Source organism: Pipistrellus hanaki, assembly GCF_964339955.1.
Source record: "Pipistrellus hanaki genome assembly, chromosome: 4".
Classification (NCBI taxonomy): domain Eukaryota; kingdom Metazoa; phylum Chordata; class Mammalia; order Chiroptera; family Vespertilionidae; genus Pipistrellus; species Pipistrellus hanaki.
In genome coordinates, this window is record NC_140506.1 from 88,557,762 (window position 1) to 88,577,860 (window position 20,099).

Sequence of the window (20,099 nt, forward strand, 5' to 3'; positions counted from 1 at the left end):
CTCGGGCCTGGCAGTCGAGGTGGCTTTGGCCAGGGCGGGAGATCTGTCATCTCTACACACGGAAGCGGAGTTGTGGCCGATGGGGTATGGAACATACTGGGCAGGAAGGGACAGCTGGAGGGGTTATGGGGTGTGACCTGTTCTCTGGAGTGGCGGTTCAGGAAAGGGACCATTCTCCCAGCGGGAGGAGGGATGGCTGGGCAGCAAGCCAGGTGCCCTGGTTCTGCCCATGGCTGTGGGTAAGGATGCTGCAGCTCTGGGGCCTGGAAAAGGGAGTTGGGCTGCATTCTGCATGCCCAGGCACCCCACACCCAGGCACCATGCTCTGTTGGGCAAAATAGGAGTCTAGGATTGTTTTGAAGCAGGCAGCCAGGGATCCATTGACAAGACTCGGCCCCAGGCAAGTGTCTGGCTAGCTTGTGTGGGTCTGGTGGGAGAGTGGCAGGGAGCAAAGGGAGTGGCTATTTATTATGCATCTCTAGGTACCAGGCACTGAGTGAGGCAGACAGATGCTCCGAGCATCCATCAGCCTCTTTAGAGCAAAACAGATAGTTGCTATGGGCTTAGAGCAAAGTGGTCCAGACGCCTCAGAATTATCCGAGCCGTGCCCTCCTGTACAGTAACCACTAGCCGTGTGAGATGTGCTCAGAACACAGTATTTGTGCCACGTATGGAAACTACATGCCAGACTTCGAAGAAGTAGTGTGAAAAGAGGAGTCTGAAATCTCTCATTAATAGTGTCCTATTGGCTGCCTGTCAAGATAATATTTAGATATGCTAGGTTGAAAGAAATACCTTTAAAAAAAAGTAAGTGTACCCGTTTCTTTGGACTTTTTTCATGTGGCTACTGGAAAGTAAACTACAAATGTGGCACATTCAGTTCTTTTGGACAGTGGTGGCCTTGAACTCAAAGTGGCATAGTAATCCCCCCTCCCCCCACAACTCCCAGGATGTTTCCCAGCTATTGAATGTGTCTTCCTGTTTGCTGCTTGGCCAGCTGATGCCATAATCCCATTGTATGGATGAGGAAATGAAAGCCACTGAGATAACACACATTGTTACTCCAAACACCCGTAGAAGTCCATTTGGCTGTTGCTGGGACAAGCTCTGTCCTGGACACCGTGGACATGGCAGTGAACAAAATAGACAAAAGCCCCAGCAACTAGCCTTCGTAATGCACCAGCCCCATCCTCGGCGCTTTACAAGGATTGTCTCTGTGAATTATCTGAACCATCTGGGGTGGGATCGATTCTTATTCCCAGTTCACAGATGAGAAAACTGAGGCACAGGGAGGCAAAGGAACCTGCTTAGCCCAACCCAGGTTGGAGTGACACCACAGTCTGCATTCTTTCCCCATGCCAGCTGACCCAGCCCTCCTCCCTGCAGGCAGGATAGAGAACGGGCCAGTTGGTTCAGTGAGAGCTGACGGCAGCCAGCAAAGGGGGCTCTGCTGTGGATTGGAGGGCTGGCCAGTCATGGCGTCCTTGGAGGGCCTGGGTCTCTCCTGGGGGTAGGGGACTGGAAAGCAGGTACTTCTGGGAGCCATAGGGTCCTGGGAGGAGGTGGAAAGACCAAGTGGGACAACTGGGCTTGTGGTCAGGAGACTGAGTCTCAGCCGGGATGGCCCTGGAGGTGACCCGAGAACAGAGACCCACAGAGGCCATGGCACGTGCAAAGGCCTTGAAGCAGGAAAGAGCCCCAGGACCTTAGGAAGTGAGGCCAAGCGCAGGGAGGAGGGCTGGGGGCAAGAGCGGCTGGTTCTCGGGGCCCAGGGGCCTGGGCAGGAGGGTAAGCTCTATTCTGAGAGCACTGGGGAGCACTGGCTAGTCTGAAGCCGGATAGGTGTTTGCTTGGCTGCATTGTTGAAAGATCTCTCTGACAAATGTGCTGACTTTGGCTCCAGGAGGCAAGAGTCGAGGTGCAGGGGGGTGGTTGGGGTGGCCGTTGCACCGGTCCGGCTGAGCGGCGGCGACCTTGATCAGGTGGAATCTGTGGGGCAGAGGGAGGACAGAAGCACTGAGAGCTGTTACCAGGTGGAGCCGGTGGAGGAGGAGATGGGGATCAGGGCGGTTGTTGGGGTTCTGCTTGAACAACTGGGTAGACGGGCCTTCCCCACCCTCCCTTCTGTGGGTCCCTCCTGCAGACGGGAGTGTTCTCAGAGCAGCAGAAACCCCATCCTGGAAACACCCTGCACCCCTCTCGTCCCCGAACCTGTAGAGCGATCCTTAGCCCAAACTCAAGATGGGTCTGCCGGGCCGGGCCTGGCATCTGCATCCCCCCGGCGGCCTCATTGCCCGCACTCCCAGCAGCCTCTCCCTGCAGAGCTCGGAGGAAGCATTTCCAAATATTGAGGTTCCTTGTGAATTCTTCACGCCCGCATGAGGCAACATCCCTGAGCCAGAGCCAGAGCAGGTCTGGGCTTGCGCGCACATCAGTGTGAATGGCATGGGTAGCCTGGGGTCTTTAGCTCCTCGCTGCCAGTCGGTTCTGATGTTGGCCCCGGCTGCTGGCTTCTGTCAGCTCCTTAAAAGGAGCCCAAATCCCTGGGCTGTGGCCTCTGGTGGCAGCAGAGAGAGAGCCTTGGCTCTCCCACAAGCCATCGCTTTATGTCTATCCTCTCAACGAACCCCCACCCCAGCTCTGTGGTGTGCACGCTGCCATGACCCCCAGAGACAAATAGGGAAACCGAGGTGCAGAGAGGCTAAGTAATTTGCAGCTTAAAAGGACTGAGCCAGGATGTGAATCCAGGATATCAGCCTTAACCCCCAGGTTGTAACTACCTAGAGCTGTACTGCAGGAAAGGGTGGGGGCATCGCACGGAACCCAGGCAAGAGGCGACTAATGGGTCCTCAAGACACCTGGGTTCTCTTTCTTTGTCCGCGTGAAACATCCACGGTGATCTCAGGTGCCACCTCTGTCCCCATGTTCTTTTTTAATTTAATTTTATTTTTATATATATATATTTTTTTCATTGGTTTCAGAGAGGAAAGGAGAGGGGGAGAGAGATAGAAACAGCAATGATGAGAGAGAATCATTGATTGGCTGTCTCCTGTACGCCCCCACCTGGGGATGGAGCCTACAACATGGGCATGTGCCCCTGACCGGGACTCTTCAGTCCGCAGGCCGACACTCTATCCACTGAGTCAAACCAGCCAGGGCCCCATATACTTGATGGCTCAATGACCAGACCATGGGCCATCCTGGGCCACAGCGGATGTCACGTGGCCCTGGGTTCTAATCCCAGCTCCCCACTGTGACCGCTTGGCTGTGAGTGGCCACCGGTAAAGCAGGTCGGACTGTGGTTATTGGATTTCCGACTCCCCAGGACAGAGCCGGGGTACCTGACGCCTGCGAGGCTCCCAGGCCTGCTCCCCACAGCCCCGGAGCTCCGAGCACGTCCGGGGACACAAAGAGGTGCCTGTTCTGGGCTGGTGCCTGTGGGCGCAGGCCCAAAACCTTGCTTGTGCCTGAGTGTGTCCTCAAAGCCAGCCCTGGCCAGCCTGCACCCCGTCTCTCCCTTCTTGTGCCTGAAGTCTCATGTGCAGACCAGGCCTAATAAACAGGGCTGCTTGTCACACCTGGGACAGGACCTGGGCTTGCACTCACCCCACACTCCGCTTCCTCAGCCTGGGAGAGGAGGACCAGGGCTGATTCTCTGGAGAAACGGCCCCGGCTGCCCTGTGAGGGCCTCACCTGGCTTGTGAACCCACCTGCAGCCCTGACCACAGCTGGGCTGGGCTGAGGGCCATTTCTGGCCACAACTGAGTTCTGGGTCCCGTCAGTGGGGCGTCTCAGGCCACAGCACCCCAGTTCCTCCCTGCCGATCCACAGGTGGGCATCCCAGGTGCCTCATCACCCGGAAGCATCTGCTCCTGTAACGGTTTGCTGGGAAATCCAGAAATCCAGAAGGAGCCTTTTTCAAAACACAAAAAACTAAAACTAAAATATAAACTTTTTTTCTAAGGCCCCAGGTCCCCCTAGTGTCCATTTTCTGTCCCAGGATCCCACGTCCTGTTTAGTTGTCTTGTCTCTTTAATTGCCTCCTGTCTGACAGTTCCCCAGTCCTGTCTTTTGTGACCTGGACATTGCAGAGATGTGTTTTGTAGATTTGTCCTCAGTTTGGGTTTGTCTGCTGGCTACTGGCAATGAAATGGAGGCTGCGTGACTTCAGTGAGATGGAGGCTGTGTGACTGGCAGTGAGATGGAGGCTGTGTGTGACTGTGCAGTGAGATGGAGGTTGTGTGTGACTGCAATGAGATGGAGGCGGTGTGTGATGGTGGCAGTGAGATGGAGGCTGTGTGACTGCAGTGAGATGGAGGCTGTGTGTGACTGTGCAGTGAGATGGAGGCTGTGTGTGACTGCAATGAGATGGAGGCGGTGTGTGATGGTGGCAGTGAGATGGAGGCTGTGTGACTGCAGTGAGATGGAGGCTGTGTGTGACTGTGCAGTGAGATGGAGGCTGTGTGTGACTGTGCAGTGAGATGGAGGCTGTATGTGACTGTGCAGTGAGATGGAGGCTGTGTGACTGTGCAGTGAGATGGAGGCTGGGTGTGACTGTGCAGTGATATGGAGGCTGTGTGTGAGATGGAGGCTGTGTGTAAGATGGAAGCTGTGTGTGAGATGGAGGCTGTGTGACTGGCAGTGAGATGGAGGCTGTGTGTGACTGTGCAGTGAGATGGAGGCTGTGTGTGACTGCAATGAGATGGAGGCGGTGTGTGATGGTGGCAGTGAGATGGAGGCTGTGTGACTGCAGTGAGATGGAGGCTGTGTGTGACTGTGCAGTGAGATGGAGGCTGTGTGTGACTGTGCAGTGAGATGGAGGCTGTGTGACTGTGCAGTGAGATGGAGGCTGGGTGTGACTGTGCAGTGATATGGAGGCTGTGTGTAAGATGGAAGCTGTGTGTGAGATGGAGGCTGTGTGACTGGCAGTGAGATGGAGGCTGTGTGTGACTGTGCAGTGAGATGGAGGCTGTGTGTGACTGCAGTGAGATGGAGGCGGTGTGTGAGGGTGGCAGTGAGATGGAGGCTGTGTGACTGTGCAGTGAGATGGAGGCTGGGTGTGAGATGGAGGCTGTGTGTGACTGTGCAGTGAGATGGAGGCTGTGTGTGAGATGGAAGCTGTGTGACTGTGCAGTAAGATGGAGGCTGGGTGTGAGATGGAGGCTGTGTGTGACTGTGCAGTGAGATGGAGGTTGTGTGTGAGATGGAGGCTGTGTGTGAGATGGAGGCGGTGTGTGAGATGGAGGCTGGGTGTGAGATGGAGGCTGTGTGTGAGATGGAGGCTGTGTGTGAGATGGAGGCTGTGTGTGACTGCAGTGAGATGGAGGCTGTGTGTGACTGTGCAGTGAGATGGAGGTGGTGTGTGAGATGGAGGCGGTGTGTGAGGGTGGCAGTGAGATGGAGGCTGTGTGTGACTGTGCAGTGAGATGGAGGCTGTGTGTGACTGCAGTGAGATGGAGGCTGTGTGTGATTGTGCAGTGAGATGGAGGCTGGGTGTGAGATGGAGGCTGTGTGTGATTGGAAAGGATTCCGCAGGTGTGTCCTGTGTCACCTTCAGTGCCGGTGTCAGGAGTCCCACCTGGTGATGCACCATCTCCCTAGTGATGCTAACCTTGCTGTCTTCACTGTGCAGTTACTGTTTTCCAGAAAGAAGTGAGTGGGGATCCCCAGGAGAGAAGCAGGCTCCCCGGGGAAGAGCTCCAGGCACAGCTCAGGGAGCAATGTCAGGGCTTCATTCTGCTGCGGCTGCAACCCTGCGGGGAATGAAAGTGCAACGAGTATGTGTGGCACGCACACATGTCATTGTCACCTTTGTGGACCCCTGCCATGTGCCAGTGATCTGCAGGCCTTCACTTGGCCCCTGTGTGCTGGCCACTGTAAGCGCTGGTGAAACAGCAGTGAGTTTGAATCCAAATCTGCTTTTGCACCCCCAGACGCTGCTCTGAACCTCCTGCTCGGTCCTCAAACCCCAAAGTGATCTTTGAAACTTGATTCTCATGTGTCCAGAAGTGGCCCTGACCCTCCCCACCCACCTCACTCAAGTAGGTGGGAGGTACCACCCCCATTTTACAGAGGAAAATGAAACCGAGGCGCAGGCATATCAACCCCTGGTTGGTGCAGTCAGGATTTGGACCTGTCTGGTTCCAGACACCAGCTGTCCTCTGTGTGACCTCGGGCAGGTGCCTTTGCTCGTGAGGCCTCAGTTTGCTCATCTGTGTAACGAGCAGGTGGGGCTGGGTGACTTCCGAGGCCGCTGCCCAGCTCTGGTGTCCATGTCACACGTCTAAGTGGAGGGCGGGCTAGGCATGCCCTCTCCCAGCATGCCACCCAGCTCCGACTCCCGTCCCTCGCCAGGTGGGTGGAGGTGCCCGGTGAGTGTGTGGGTGGCACAGGCCTGGGACAAGGATCACGGGAAGGGCCGTATCTTGGCCTCCATCAGCCCAGCTGATGGCCTCCGGGGTGCCACGTCTGGCTGCCCCTTGTGGCTGATTAACGAGATGAAAAGCTGGACCTGCCCAGCCAGTTCCGGGCCCTCCTGGGATCTGCCCTCCTGGGAGCCGCATTCCTGCGCTCCTGGCGGGGCTGGAGCTGTCATGCGGACACGTTGGCTCCTGTGGCCACTGGGTGGTCAGAGGAATGAGGACCCTTGGGGGCCTCTCATTCAGGACCCTAAGCCCAAAGGGTGAAGGTGTTGGAGCCATGCCCCAGAGGCCTGGGTTCAGCGCGGCTCAATCCTGCTTTCCGGCAGAGGGTCTGTGGCCCAGTGGCCTGATCGCTCTGCGCCTCGGTTTTCCTAAATGGGAGAGCAGTGCTGCTTCGGGGGAAGACAGGAAAGGGGAAGGGCAGGATTCAATGAGTTCTTCTCTATGTGACTTGCTTAGCACCAGCCAGGTACATGGTCAGCCCTCTGTGAGTGTTAACTAGCATCCTTCAGGCCGCTGGGTGTAACCTGGAGCTGGCCCAGCCTCCATGCAACGCGGGATAAAGGACTGACTCCAGAGGCCGCAGAAGAGAATAAAACCCTACCACTTATAAGCGACACTTACACAGCCTTATTGCGATATAACCCATATACCATACAAGTCACTCATTGAAAATATGCAATTCAATGGTTTTAGTGTAGCGGCAAATTATACAGTCATCACCGCAATCCATTTTAGAACATTTTCATCACCTCAGAAAGAAACCCCCCCACTTAGCAGTCACCCGCCTCTCCTCGGCCCCTGCCAACCAACCACTCACCCATTTTTTTCACTTCAATGGATTTGCCTGCTCTGGCTATTGGAATCATAAATGGAATCATACAGTATGTGACGCCTGGCATGATGGTCCCAGGGTTTCTCCGTGTTGTAGCATGTGTCGGACTTCACTCCTTTTCTGGCTGAATTGTGTTTCCCGTGTGGTTAGACCACACTGAGTCATTCATCGGTTGGTGACCACTTGGGTTGCTGCCACGTTTTTGGCTGTTGTCAATGGCGCTCTGTGACCTGAGAACATCTGTGTACAGCTTTCCTGTGGGCCTGTGTCTTCATTTATCGTGGGGAGCCAGAATTGCTAGGTCATAGGGCAGCTTTATATTTCACTTTTTGAGGAAGTCCCATGCTGTTTTCTAAAGTAGCTGCACCACTTTTAGCCACACCAGCAGTGAGTGAGGGTTCTGATTTCTGCACATCTTTGTCAACAATGGTTACTATCTGTCTTTTTTTTAATTTCCATCGTAGTGGGTGAGAAGTGGTAACCCCTTGTGGTCTGGGGCACTTGGCATTTTGTTGTTGTTAATCCTTACCTGATAATATTTTTTCCATTCATTTTTAGTGAGAATGGAAAGGAGGGAGGTAGGGGAGAGAGGGAGGGAGGGAGAGAGATACATCATTTGGTTGCCTCCCGCACATGGCCCAACCAGGGCTGGGGATCGAACCTACAACCCAGATACATGTCCTTGACCAGGAATCAAACTTACAACCCTTCGGTGCCCGGGGCCAACACTCAGACCACTGAGCACACCAGCCAGGGCTGGGGCCCTTGGCATTTTAAGTTAGTGTGTTAAGTGCCGATTGTGTGCGGGAGCCCTGACAGGATAGTCACATGGGTTTGCTAATGGCCTGCACAAGGGGCTTGCCTTGGTTGGAATTGTAGCTCTGACATTTAATTGTTGTGTGACTTTGAGGAAGTTACTGAACCTCTCTGGTCCCTCAGTTTCCACATTTGTAAAGTGGGGGTGATAAATAATGACTATCCACTGGCCAACACCTACCTCACAGGGTTGCAATGAAGATGAAAGAAGTGGGTGGGAGACTGGTGTGTGGAAAGTAAACATGAGCTCCTATTAGAATGGTGATGTGGTTGCTATCTATGTTGGCTCATGTGATTTTTCTGAGGAGTAGCTGTTAGCCAGGTTTTGATCATGTGGCCTCTAGAGCAGCGGTCGCCAACCTTTAGGACCTCACGGACCACCCGTAGTCCACGGACCACCGGTTGGCGACCGCTGCCCTAGAGCAAGACTTCCCTGGGAGAGAATCCTGGCTCTACATTCACAAGCTGTGTGACCCTAGGCAAGTACCTCGACATCTCTGAACCTTGGTTTCCTCATCTGTAAAGGGGCATACAAGCCTCCCCAGGGAGTCAGGGTGTGGGTACTGTTGGGGTGTGTCTTTGAACCTGTTTGCTGTCTGAAAGTGTCAAATTACCCTGATGCCTATGTGGTTACCCCAGTCCACAGGGGGAGAAACTGAGGCAGATGGGTCAGATGGTCCAAACAATAAACAGCCCAACAGGACTTGGAGCCCACGCCTTTGTGCCCCGAAGCTCCCGCCAAACCCTCCTTTGCTCTCCAGGAGGAGCCCAGGGCCCTGGGGCTGGCCTTCCCCACCCCCCTCTCTGCCCCATGTCCCCTTCCGGTTGGGCTTTAACCAGAATAATGGGCAGCAGGGTGGGTCCAGCAGGTGCTTTCCTCACACCTGCCCCAACCATGGAAGGGGCTGGGTTGGGAACTGGCCCCACACCCAGAGGTGCAGCTGGGCTGGGCCCGAAAGAGGTGCAGGCCCCACCTAACCCACCCTGCAGGTTCCTGATGGCGGCCAATGCCGTCATGGGTTAAATATTTGGGTTGAAACTCCCCACGGTCTCCACAGGGCAGGCTAAGGATCAGTGGCTGGGGTGGGGCTGCGGGACCCGGAAGTGCTCACATTCCCCAGGTGGTCTGCCCAGTCAGGGTGGGAGCAATAGGGTTGGCCCATGACCCAGTGGCCCAGCCCATAACCCTCCTTACCCAGATCTTCCATCCACAGTCCCCTCTACTGAGCCTTCCGGCCACTCCACTGAATACCAGCTTTCTCTTGTAGGACTTCTCAGAGCCTTTATGAGTCATACACTCATGGAGGGGTTGGCTTTTCCTAACTGCCTTGCCTGGCAAAGGCTTCATTCTGATAGTGACTTAGAAGCCTGGGGTTCCTGGGACCCCACTTTGGGAAAGGCTGCCTCCTTGGCTGACTTTGCAGAGGTGTGGCCTGGAATCTTGTCATTCTCCCTGCCCTCCCTCTGCCCTGCCCCCCGCCCCCCAGCAGGCCCTCAGGCAAGGTTTGGGACATGGATAGATAGACTTCTGTTTGCTGAACCCATTTCTGCCTCCCGGCCTCTCCCCATACCAGCAGTTCCTGCAGGGTTGGGCCTCAAACTCAAGAGGGATAGGGTCTCCTGGGGCCCCTGTAGAAACAACAGCAACAATAATAGAGCTTCCTGGGCCTGGCTCTGGAGGTCTGGGTTCAGGAAGTCTGGGTTATGCCTGGGAATCTGAGGTTTTCATGCCATGGCAGATGGGTTCCCGGCCTCGATGTGAGAAATTCCACTCTGAAAGCTGGCAGCCCCCTTGGCTTGAGGGTCAAGAGCTCTGCCCTGGCCCAACCAAAGAGACACTCCCAGGACCTGTCTCCTTCATGGCTCTCCTCATGGGAGCCTTCTGCCCCTGAACCCACATCTTCTTCGTCCTTTAGAACCAGCTACCACCACCTCCTCCAGGAAGCCCTCCCTGACCACCCTCCCCACCAGCCTGTGAGGTGCTCCTTGGGCACCCCCAGCTGCCATGCCTGCCTCATTCTTGTGACTATTTCTGTAAATGCTGATTTCCTTCTTGTCTAAGGGGTGAGTTCTCAGAGGGCGAGGCTGTGTCTGTGTGCAGGGCTGGGCCTGGGCCTGCTATGCTAATGAGTGCAGGTGGAATGAAACTTCTGGCTGCTTGGCTGCTCAGGCCCTGCCGTGGAGTAGCCGGTACAGAAGGGTTTTTTTATGGAAATTGGGGTACGTGGAGTCAGTATAAAAGGTTTTTTTTTTATGGAGATTGGAGACAGCACTAACCTTGACCATCTGGCTGGCTGGGCAACATCGGCCCAGTTGCTTTTCCTTTCTAGTCTGTTTCTTCCTTTGTTTAAACTTTAAAGAAATAACAGCGAAGGTGGGCTGAACAATGGTCAGTGAGGCTCTTTAACAACAATCACAAACCTTTGTGAGATTTGCTAGAGGTACAGCTCTCTGCCTGAACCACCTCACTCCCGTTCACAACACCCACCGCGACGGTGCAGGTATTCCATCTGAGCGGAAGCAGAGGCACAGAGCGGGGCAGCAGCTTGGCCGAGCCACACAGCCAGAGCCCACGTTTGACTCCAGGGCCGAGGTCTTCATGACCACAGTAGTGTTTGCCAGAGTGGGATGCGATGAGATTTCGGTTGCCTGGATTGGGAGAGAGCACAGACACGTGGCTCAGGAAAGCTGTTCTGACTTCAGAGCAGCTCTGAGAACTCCGGAGAGAGTCTCTGCTCGCTGCTCTCACAGCTCTGGCTTGGCTGTGACGTCGGAGGGCAGGCTTGGTCTGTGCAGGCCACTAAGCACCCAGCTGGGACCCCATGCTGCCACTGTACTGTATTTCCATGGAGTTCGTTTTGGTCGTTACTTCCATTATGGCAAGGGTTTTGGTTTTCTATGTACAGCGGGGAGCTCAAGTTCACCTTTTAAGTAAGTTTATTTAAATACTAGTGGCCCGGTGCAGGAAATCTGTGCCCATTAAAAGGGGATTAATGAGAGGAAATAATTTAATATTGCTATTTGCCCTTTCTCTATAATAGAAGTGTAAGAGATGAAAGAAAATTAGTAAAATGTATATGAAAACCTTCCTCCTGTCAGAGTCTGGGGTTCACCACAGGACCCAGAGTCAAGTCCCTGCCCTCCCACATAAGCCTCAAAATTGTGTGAGACCCAGAACCAGCCGCACCACCTCATTGAACTAGATCCAGACCTGGACAGTCCCACCCTTGTCAAGCCCCCTGGGCAGGGGTGTAGCCTCAGGTCCCCTGGCCTGGCACCAGGACAGGAGGCGTGGCCTGAGGTCCCCCAGCCCAGACCAGGGCGGGGGGCATGCCTTGAGGTCCCCTGTCAAGCCCCGCGGGGTGGGGGGCATGGCCTGAGGTCCCCCATCAAGCCCTGCCAGGTGGGGGATGTGGCCTGAGGTCCTGTCAAACCCCACCTGGTTGGGGGGCACAGCCTGAGGTCCCCAGCCTGATGCCAGGGTGGGGGGCATGGCCTGAGGTTCCTTATCAAGCCCTGCCAGGTGGGGGATGCAGTCTGAGGTCCCCTGTCAAGCCTCACGGGGGCAGGGGAGGGCATAACCTCAGGTCCCTGCTGATTGCTCATTAAGGCTGCTTATGGGAACTTGGCCTCAGCTGTGGGTGCAGCCATCTTTGTGATGGAGTGATGGTCAGTTAGCATATTCCCTCTTTATTAGATAAGATAAAGACTGTAGAATAAATGAAAAGTATCAGGTGTTTAACGATCAGGGTGCTTGCACAAAAACTTGTACCTGAATGATTACAGTAGCATGATTTATAACGCCCAACCATGGAAACAACCCAAATGTCCATCATCAGATGAATGGATAAACAACATGTGGGCTATCCATGCGATGGGATATTATTCAGCCATAAAAAGGATACGGGGTTTCTTTTGTGGGGGATGAAAATATTCTGTCATTGGATAGTAGTGATGCTGTATAACCTTGTGACTATATTAGAAAGCACCAAGTTATATAGTTTAAAAGGGTGAATTTTATAATATGTGAGTTACATCTCAATATAAAAATATGGGAAAACGAACAGGAGTGTTCTGCCAGCCTGGCTAAAGAGAAGCGGCCGAGTGAACGCCCAGAGCGGGCTGATTCCCGCAGGTGCCGCCTCCTCTCCGCGGCTTCAGTGACCGCCCCGGGGGCAGCTGGGTGGCAGGCGCCGGGGGAACGTGGCCCCTGCCCCTCTTTCCTGCTCACTCCTCCTCTCCTGCCGCAGCATCTCTAACAAGGAGCTGTCTGAGCTGATCGATCAGCTGCAGAAGAATGCCGACCAGGTGGAGAAGAACATCGTGGACACGGAGGCCAAGATGCAGAGTGTGAGTGCCCGCACTTCCGGCCCGTACCCCCTGAGCCTCAGCCCACCCAGGGCCAGGGCTCGTCTCCCGCAGAGGCTCCCACTGAGGGTCCTTCTGCCCCCTGGGGCACGTGTGTCCACGTTTGGAGACATTTTTAGCTGTCACAGCCCAGGGGTGCAGTGGATGGTATCTAGTGGGATGCTATTAAACACCCCCCCTCCCCCCCCCGCCCCACACACACACACACCAGGGATTCAGTATCAGATGGCAGCAGTGCCGGAGTGGGAAAACTGAGGCGGAACCTTGTTATGGCTGATAACACCACCCCCCACCCCGAGTACTAAGTTCCTGCCGCTCCTGGGCCCCTGGAAGAGAACCACAGGTTCGGGAGGATCCTGTGGTTAGGACCCTCGTTGCCACTTACTGTGTGACCTTGGGCAAGTCACCTTACCTCTCTGTGCATGTGATTCCCTCTGGAGGGGTAAGAGTGATGGTCCCTATTGCCCAAGCTGCTGTAAAGAGCCGATGAGATTGATTGCAGGTGCAATGCAGGGCTCAATATTATCATCAATATCATCAATATCATCACTCTTACCATTACTCAGACTCATATGATCCTCCTCCTTTTTGAGGGAAGAGAGAGGAAGTAGCTGGGGAAGTCACTCTCCCTCTCCATGCCTCAGTTTCCCTCTCCTTTCTGTGCATGGGGATAATGGCAGTCCGGAGCTGTAGTTTCTCCTAAGGGTGCTGTACCACGCAGGACCCTGGAGCTGCACTCAGACTGTGAGCTGCTAAGATGAGAACTCCACCAGCCCTGGCAGTTGAGTTTGTGCCCACTTTGTAGCTGGAGAAACTGAGGTTCAGAGAAGGCTAGGGTAATTAGTCAGTGACAGAGCTGCCCCAGTATCATCCCAGAGGTGGGGTAGTCAGACTTAGCAAACAGATTACAGGATACCGGTTAAATTTGCATTTCAGAACACAAATAACCATGTTGTTTTTTTGTATTTTATTGATTTTTTACAGAGAGGAAGAGAGAGGATAGAGAGCCAGAAACGTCGATGAGAGAGAAACATCTACCAGCTGCCTCTTGCACTCCCCCTACCGGGGATGTGCCCACAACCAATGCACATGCCCTTGACCGGAATCGAACCTGGGACCTTTCAGTCCGCAGACTGACACTACACCACTGAGCCAAACCGGTTTCGGCCATGTGTTTTTTTTTTGTTTTTTTTTTTTGTTTTTTTTTTTATATGTATATCCCTTGTGCTATTGGGGGAATACAGTACGAAATTATCCCTTGTTTATCTGAAATTATAATGTAACTGGGGGATCTGTATTTCAGCTGCCTTCCTACCCAGCAGGTGGCTAAGAGGAGATGGGGAGGCAGGGAGGCAGGTCAGGAGGGAGGAGGTCTGCCTGGTCCCATGTTGTCCCGGGGCCAGCCGAGGGCCAGTCCCAGGCAGCCCAGACCTGAGGGGCTGGGTGGGCTGGGGATGGCGCAGCGGTCAGTGAGGAATGGGGACAGGAAATGCAGGTGGGCACTCTGTTCCATGCCGGGTACCCTTCCCTCCGCTCCTCCCTTGCCCTCACCTGTCGGGGCCCCTCCCGCTTCCTTGCCTCAGCGCCCACTCGCCAGCCCCTTTCCTTCCCACCCGGCTCCTCCCGTGACTCACTCTGTCACTCCGTGTTCTTTCTGAAGTGGAAACAGCTTTTGGGGTGTGGCCTTTCCTTCTCCTAATAAAAGCAATGTGTTTCGTTATGGACATTTCAGGACTGGTAAACAAGTATACGGAAGCAAATTAAAATCATGCATAATTCCACCGCCAGAGAGATCTATCAGCCATTAACATTTTGATGTGTCTGACCTTTACTTGTTGTGTTGTGTGTGTATGAATAGGGTCTCTGTTTATTTGCTTAGAGTAATGACTCAAAACCAACAAGGATATATTTGGGAGATAATTTTGGAACTGTTTTTTAAAAATTAAAAAATAAATAAAAAATATATTTTATTGATTTTTTTACAGAGAGGAAGAGAGAGGGATAGACAGTTAGAAACATCGATGAGAGAGAATCATTGATCAGCTGCCTCTTGCACACTCCCCACTGGGGCTGTGCCCGCAACCAAGGTACATGCCCCTGACCGGAATCGAACCCGCGACCTTTCAGTCCACAGGCCAACGCTCTAGCCACTGAGCCAAACCAATTTCGGCTAAAAAAAAATAAATTTTTATTAATTTCAGAGAGGAAGGTCGAGAAGAGAGAGATAGAAACATCAATGATGAGAGAGAAGCATCAATTGGCTGCCTCCTGCACGCCCCACACTGGAGATCAAGCCCGCAACCCAGGCATGTGTCCTGAGAATCGAACTGTGACCTTCTGCTTCATAGGCCAATGTTCAACCACTGAGATATGCTGGCCGGGCTGAACTGTTGTTTAACTTTGAATGAACAAACTCAGAAAAAGAGACCACACTTTGAAGACTGCATGTACGCTAATCTTTTTTCTCTTTCTTTTCTCTTCCTGTTTTCAGAAGAAAACTTCATTATTGATTTAATTACACCCAAGTTCTATAGAATTTTCCTACTTTTAAAAAAGATTTGGTTTTTAGAAAGAGAGGAGGAGAGATGGAGAGAGAGAAAAACAACAACAACACATTGATGTGAGAGACATCAATTGGCTGCCTTCTGCATGTCCCCTAACAGGATCGAACCCACAATCTGGACACGTGTCCTGACTGGGAATCGAACCAGGGACCTTTCAGTGATAATTTTCCTATTTTTTAAAATTGAAGTGCAATTGGCATAACATAATCATGTAAAGTGAATAATTCAGTGGCGTTTCGTACACTTGCAGTGTTGTGCAGCCACCACCTCTCTCTGGTTCCGAGGCATTCTTATCACCAAAGGGGAACCCTGCTGCATTAGCAGGCCCTCCTGGCAGTCACTCATATGCTGTGCTTGTTGTGGAAATTCCATATAAACAGAATCATACAATATGCGAACGTCTGTGTTTGCCAAAATTTTAAACGTGCAAAGTTGGAAGATGGCCTAGGGGACAGCCGGATCCCTGCCGCCCAGAAACCACCAGTAACGCCTGCTGGCTACGGTCCGTCTCTATACATGTGATGCATTAGCTATGTCGGTCCCTGTGATATTTTAGTTTAAAAAACCCTTTGTAGTGGGGTGTAACTTACATAAGGAATGTAGAAAGCATCCAAATGTAAAGAGTTCGGATGCACGAGTGTTCTTATCCGTAGGTGCCTGCGTCACCGCCGCTAAGTCCAGAGAGAGAACATTCCCATTAAGCTCCCCGAGACCTTCCCAATCCATATTCCCCGAGGAACCCTGTGCCCACTCTCTCTACCCATTGGGTCTGCCTGACTTGGGACTCTGGAGCACCTCACCTCCAGGGCATTAAGCTAGCTGTTGCTTTCCCTGTCTTGGCTAGCTCGCTTTGAAAAGGCCTGCATGGATTGGGTAAGGACTCTTTTACTTCCTCCTTAAGCAGAGTAAGTCTTTGACCTCTACCTGCCCGGGAGAGCTTCAGATCATGGTGATGAGGGAGCTGATAACATTCCACCCGAGCCAGAAAGCAGGATGTTTTGTTGTCGTTTTTTTAACTAGCCAGGACCAGCCCAGGCCCAGCCCGGTTGGCCTTCTGACACCTCCAAGCCCCGCCTGCCCTGGTCCTGGGGGAGGGGGAGAGCGGGTGGTCCGGAGAGAAAGTGATGCCTGTACCACCACGCACTCCTTTTTTCTTTAGTCATGTCTGCCTTCCTTCCTTGCCCTTTATTTTTTTTTTTGAGAAATCTTTTTTTTTAAATATATATTTTATTGATTTTTCACAGAGAGGAAGAGAGAGGGATAGAGAGTTAGAAACATGGATGAGAGAGAATCATCGATCAGCTGCCTCTTGCACACCCTTAACTGGGGATGTACCCACAACCAAGGTACATGCCCTTGACCGAAATCGAACCTGGGATCTTTCAGTCCGCAGACCAACGCTCTATCCACTGAGCCAAACCGGTCCCGGCTCCTTGCCCTTTCTTGATAGCTTTATTGAAGCATATTTTAGACATCGGAAAAGCTCCCCCTCAGTGTACGATGCAGCCACCGTGAGTCTTCGTGGAGGGGCTCGGCTGTTTCCATCAGTTGGTCCCTGACCATTGTCGTCTCCCAGGAAGATCTCCTGCACCCGCTTGTTACCATGGATCCCCACTTCCATGCAGGCCCTGCCACCACTCACTGCGTCGCTACGGGTTTCACGTGCATGGACTCCTATGTGCCGTGGCCTTTGTGCCTGGCTTTTCGCACTCCCTTCCTTTCTGAGGCCCTTCCACCTGCGGCAGGGGTTCCCTCTGTCCGCTGCCGTGGGCATCGCGGTGCCCCTGAAGCAGGTGTTTCTCATTCCCATGGCCGGGGAGGGCACTGGCCCCTACAGGACCCCGTTCCACCTGGTCTGTCCTCAGCCCAGGCACTGACTTGTCCCCCCTCCCCTGTGGGCCTGGGGTGCCCGGGGCCTGGCACAGTGCCCGGCCAGCCTTCACGGGTGCTGGTTAAGTGAATTAAAGGGCTGCGTTTAGAAACCTGCCACCCTAACTGCCTGTTCATTGTTCTTCCCTAAACAAGCAAGACCCGGGACTCAGTGACTATGGCTTGTTCCCCTTCCCCGATGTCCACCCACTGTGTTCATTCTCGCCACGTCCCAGCACGGCGCTCACCTGGGCGCTGCCGCAGCGGCTGCCGCCCTCTCAGCCTGTCCTCCTCCCTGCAGAGCCAGGAGGCATGGCTTTAAGGACACGTGGGGCCGTGTCTCTTCCCTCCACAGAGCCGCTCCGTGCTCAGACCCCCGCCCCCCCGGCCCACAGGTGCTTCGGGCTCCGGCCTGTCCTGCCCACCTCTCAGCTTCAGCCACGGCGGCTTCTCACAGCTTGCCTCTTCCTGCCTCAGGGCCATTGCACAGGCGGTTCCCTCTGCCATGACCCCTCTTCCCTTCCAGCCTTCATTCTTACCCGTGTCACCACCTCCGAGGGGCCCCACTGGCCATGGAGCTAACGCAATCTCGCCTCATTCCGTGCTTCCCCGGTAAACACTGGCCTGGCGGGCTTGCCGTGCCTCCCAGGTGGTCTCCCTGCCGGGCCGGGCTGCCTCTCAGAGCCCCACACGAGCAGGCATTGGGGCTCTGTCTGCTGAGGGGCTGGAGGCGAGGACAGGCAGGGCTGGGGAGTCCCTCCTGTCCCTGCAGACCCGAGCCCCTGTCTGATGTGCCCCCCCCCGGTGCCCTGCACAGGACCTGGCCCGGCTGCAGGAGGGCCGGCAGCCCGAGCACCGGGACGCGGCGCTGCAGAAGGTGTCGGACTCGGAGAAGCTGCTGTACATGCTGGAGGCGGACGCGGCCATCGCCAAGCACATGAAGCACCCCCAGGGGGACATGATCGCCGAGGAGTAGGTCCCTCTGCCTCTGTCCCGGGGAGCTGCCGGGCCGGGCAGGGGGCCGCAGCCACCCGCGCTCAGGAGGGACCTGAGTGTCCAGGCTATTTGGGGGCTCGCAGGGTGCCAGGCACATGCCACACTCTCTGTTATCCTCACGACAACCCATTTGCAGTCAGGGAGACAACTCGGAGCACTGGTGTTCCCCACTCTGATCACAGGGTGACCCCAACTTCCTGACCGTGCCGTCTGGCCTCCCGGCTTCTGAGCACACTTCCCCACCCGGATGCCCACCCGGCCCCCTGCCTGGGGTTACTGCCTTAGCTCCGTGTGGCTAAATCGGCACCTAAAACAGCAGGATCTCCCAGTGCCTCCCAGCCCCCTGTGCTCGTCCCTGCCATGACCCACGCCCTTTGTGGCTCTTGCTAGATGGTGGGCTCCAGCCTGTTTCTTCCAGAACCATCTATGGCCTGGGGCACACACTGGGCCCTGGGAAGTGTCCATGGAAGAAGGAGGGAAGTAGGAAAGTAGATAGGAGGAGGGCACCGGTGTTTATCTGGAGCCCCAGGCCCTGTTGCCCTGCCCTCCCTGGACGCTGGGCGGAAAACTGGGGGCCGGGGGGTTAAGGCAGTGCCCTGCCCGCTAACCAGGGCGGCCGCTCTCGCCCTCAGCATCCGCCAGCTGAAGGAGCGCGTGACCAACCTCCGTGGGAAGCACAAGCAGATCTACAACCTGGCGGCGAAGGAGGTGGACCCACAGGTCAACTGGGCGGCGCTGGTGGAGGAAAAGCTGGTACGGCCCAGGCTGCAGCTGGGGGGGCCGGGGCGTGTGAGGGGGGAGGGCCCCACCACCTACTGTCACCACAGTCACGCCGGAGGGGGTCTCCTTCCCGATGTTTGTGTCCCTGAGGAGAGCGGGGCTCAGAGAGGCGCAGTGCCTAGCCCAGGGTCACACAGCAGAGGTGATGAAGAATAAGACCCTCCTGGGATCGCCCTCCAGCCTGGCTCGTTGGGGTCCTGGCAGGCTGGCCGGTTTGTGGCCAGCCACTGCTCTTCCCAGGCCCCGGCCAGCCCATCTCCACGGCGGAGGGGCGTGCCCACAGGGGCCTGGGCCCTCGCTCAGCAGCCTGGCGCTGGGCTCGGCCGTCTGTGAAACGGGCAGGGTGACCGTGCCAGCCTCTGTGGGTGCCGTGAGCGTCAGTGAGAGGACGTACAGACAACGGTGACAGCCTCTCCTGGTCCCTCACAGGCCACGTGGCTCTGTGCCCGGCTGGTCCTGTGAGGAGGAGGCCCCGGCTCCCCCCTGCATTGTGCGCTGTCTCCGCCCTCCCCCCCAGGACAAGCTGAACAGCCAGGGCTTCGGGACAGACCTGCCGCTGGTGGACTACCAGGTGGAGCAGCACAACATCTTCCACAACGAGGTCAAGGCCATCGGGCCCCACCTGGCCAAGGACGGCGGCAAGGTGAGCGCCCGTGGCAGGCGGGCCCCCGGCAAGGAGGGCTCACACCTGCGCCCGCCCTAACCCCTGTGCCGGCTCTGTCCGCAGGAGCAGAACAGCGACCTCCAGGCCAAGTACCAGAAGCTGCTGGTGAGAACGGGGACACACACACACACACACACACACACACACGACTGGGACAGGAAGCGTGTGCAGTTCAAACAGGATGGAGGGAGGTGGAGCGGGAAGAGATGGTGCCCAGGGCCCCTGCCTGAGAGGTGCCCCAGTTTGCCCTGAGCTCATGGAAGACCCCAGCAGATCCCGTTTATTTATTGGGATACGGCCTGTCCTATAGTTTGCCTCTTGCTTCTTTATTAAGCACCTTCTGTATGCCACGTACGATGCCACATACTTTGTAAGCAAACGTTTTCTATTTTCAAACCCTTTAAAGAATCAATTCTTTTAGAAACGCACAAGTGACGCCTCAATGCTTTCTGGCTGCGGATGGTTCAAGCACCCCCGCTGTGGGAGTGGGTGGGGGTGGAGCACAGCCCTCAGCAGGCTCTGGGGCCAGACTGCCTTCACCCTGAATGAGTTCCTTAGCCTGGGAGCCTCAGCTTCCGCACCTGTAAAGTGGCGTTACTGCGAGTCCCTGTCTCATGGGCTTGCTTTGCAGATGGCATTGGTTAATGTTGGGGAAGATCTTAGCACAGATCTTAGCATGTATGCCGTTGTAATTTGCAGAGCAAAATGTGGCTGTCCCTCCTCCCCTCCCCCTCCTCCCTGCCTGCCCAGCCCTCTCTCAGATGTAAAGCCCTAGCAGTGTCTAC

At 55.0% G+C, this 20,099-nt stretch overlaps 1 protein-coding gene across 2 annotated transcripts in view; it reads left to right on the forward strand.

The window, feature by feature from the left end:
- The window catches only part of PPL (periplakin), a 49,621-nt gene that overhangs the window by 12,599 nt on the left and 16,923 nt on the right, over positions 1 to 20,099 (forward strand). For both annotated transcript variants that reach the window (XM_084882263.1, XM_084882262.1), the window contains exons 2-6: positions 12,324 to 12,423; positions 17,692 to 17,846; positions 18,503 to 18,623; positions 19,168 to 19,293; positions 19,378 to 19,419. In XM_084882263.1, coding sequence (XP_084738389.1) covers positions 12,324 to 12,423; positions 17,692 to 17,846; positions 18,503 to 18,623; positions 19,168 to 19,293; positions 19,378 to 19,419 — 544 coding nt within the window. The remainder of the gene's footprint in view (positions 1 to 12,323; positions 12,424 to 17,691; positions 17,847 to 18,502; positions 18,624 to 19,167; positions 19,294 to 19,377; positions 19,420 to 20,099) is intronic.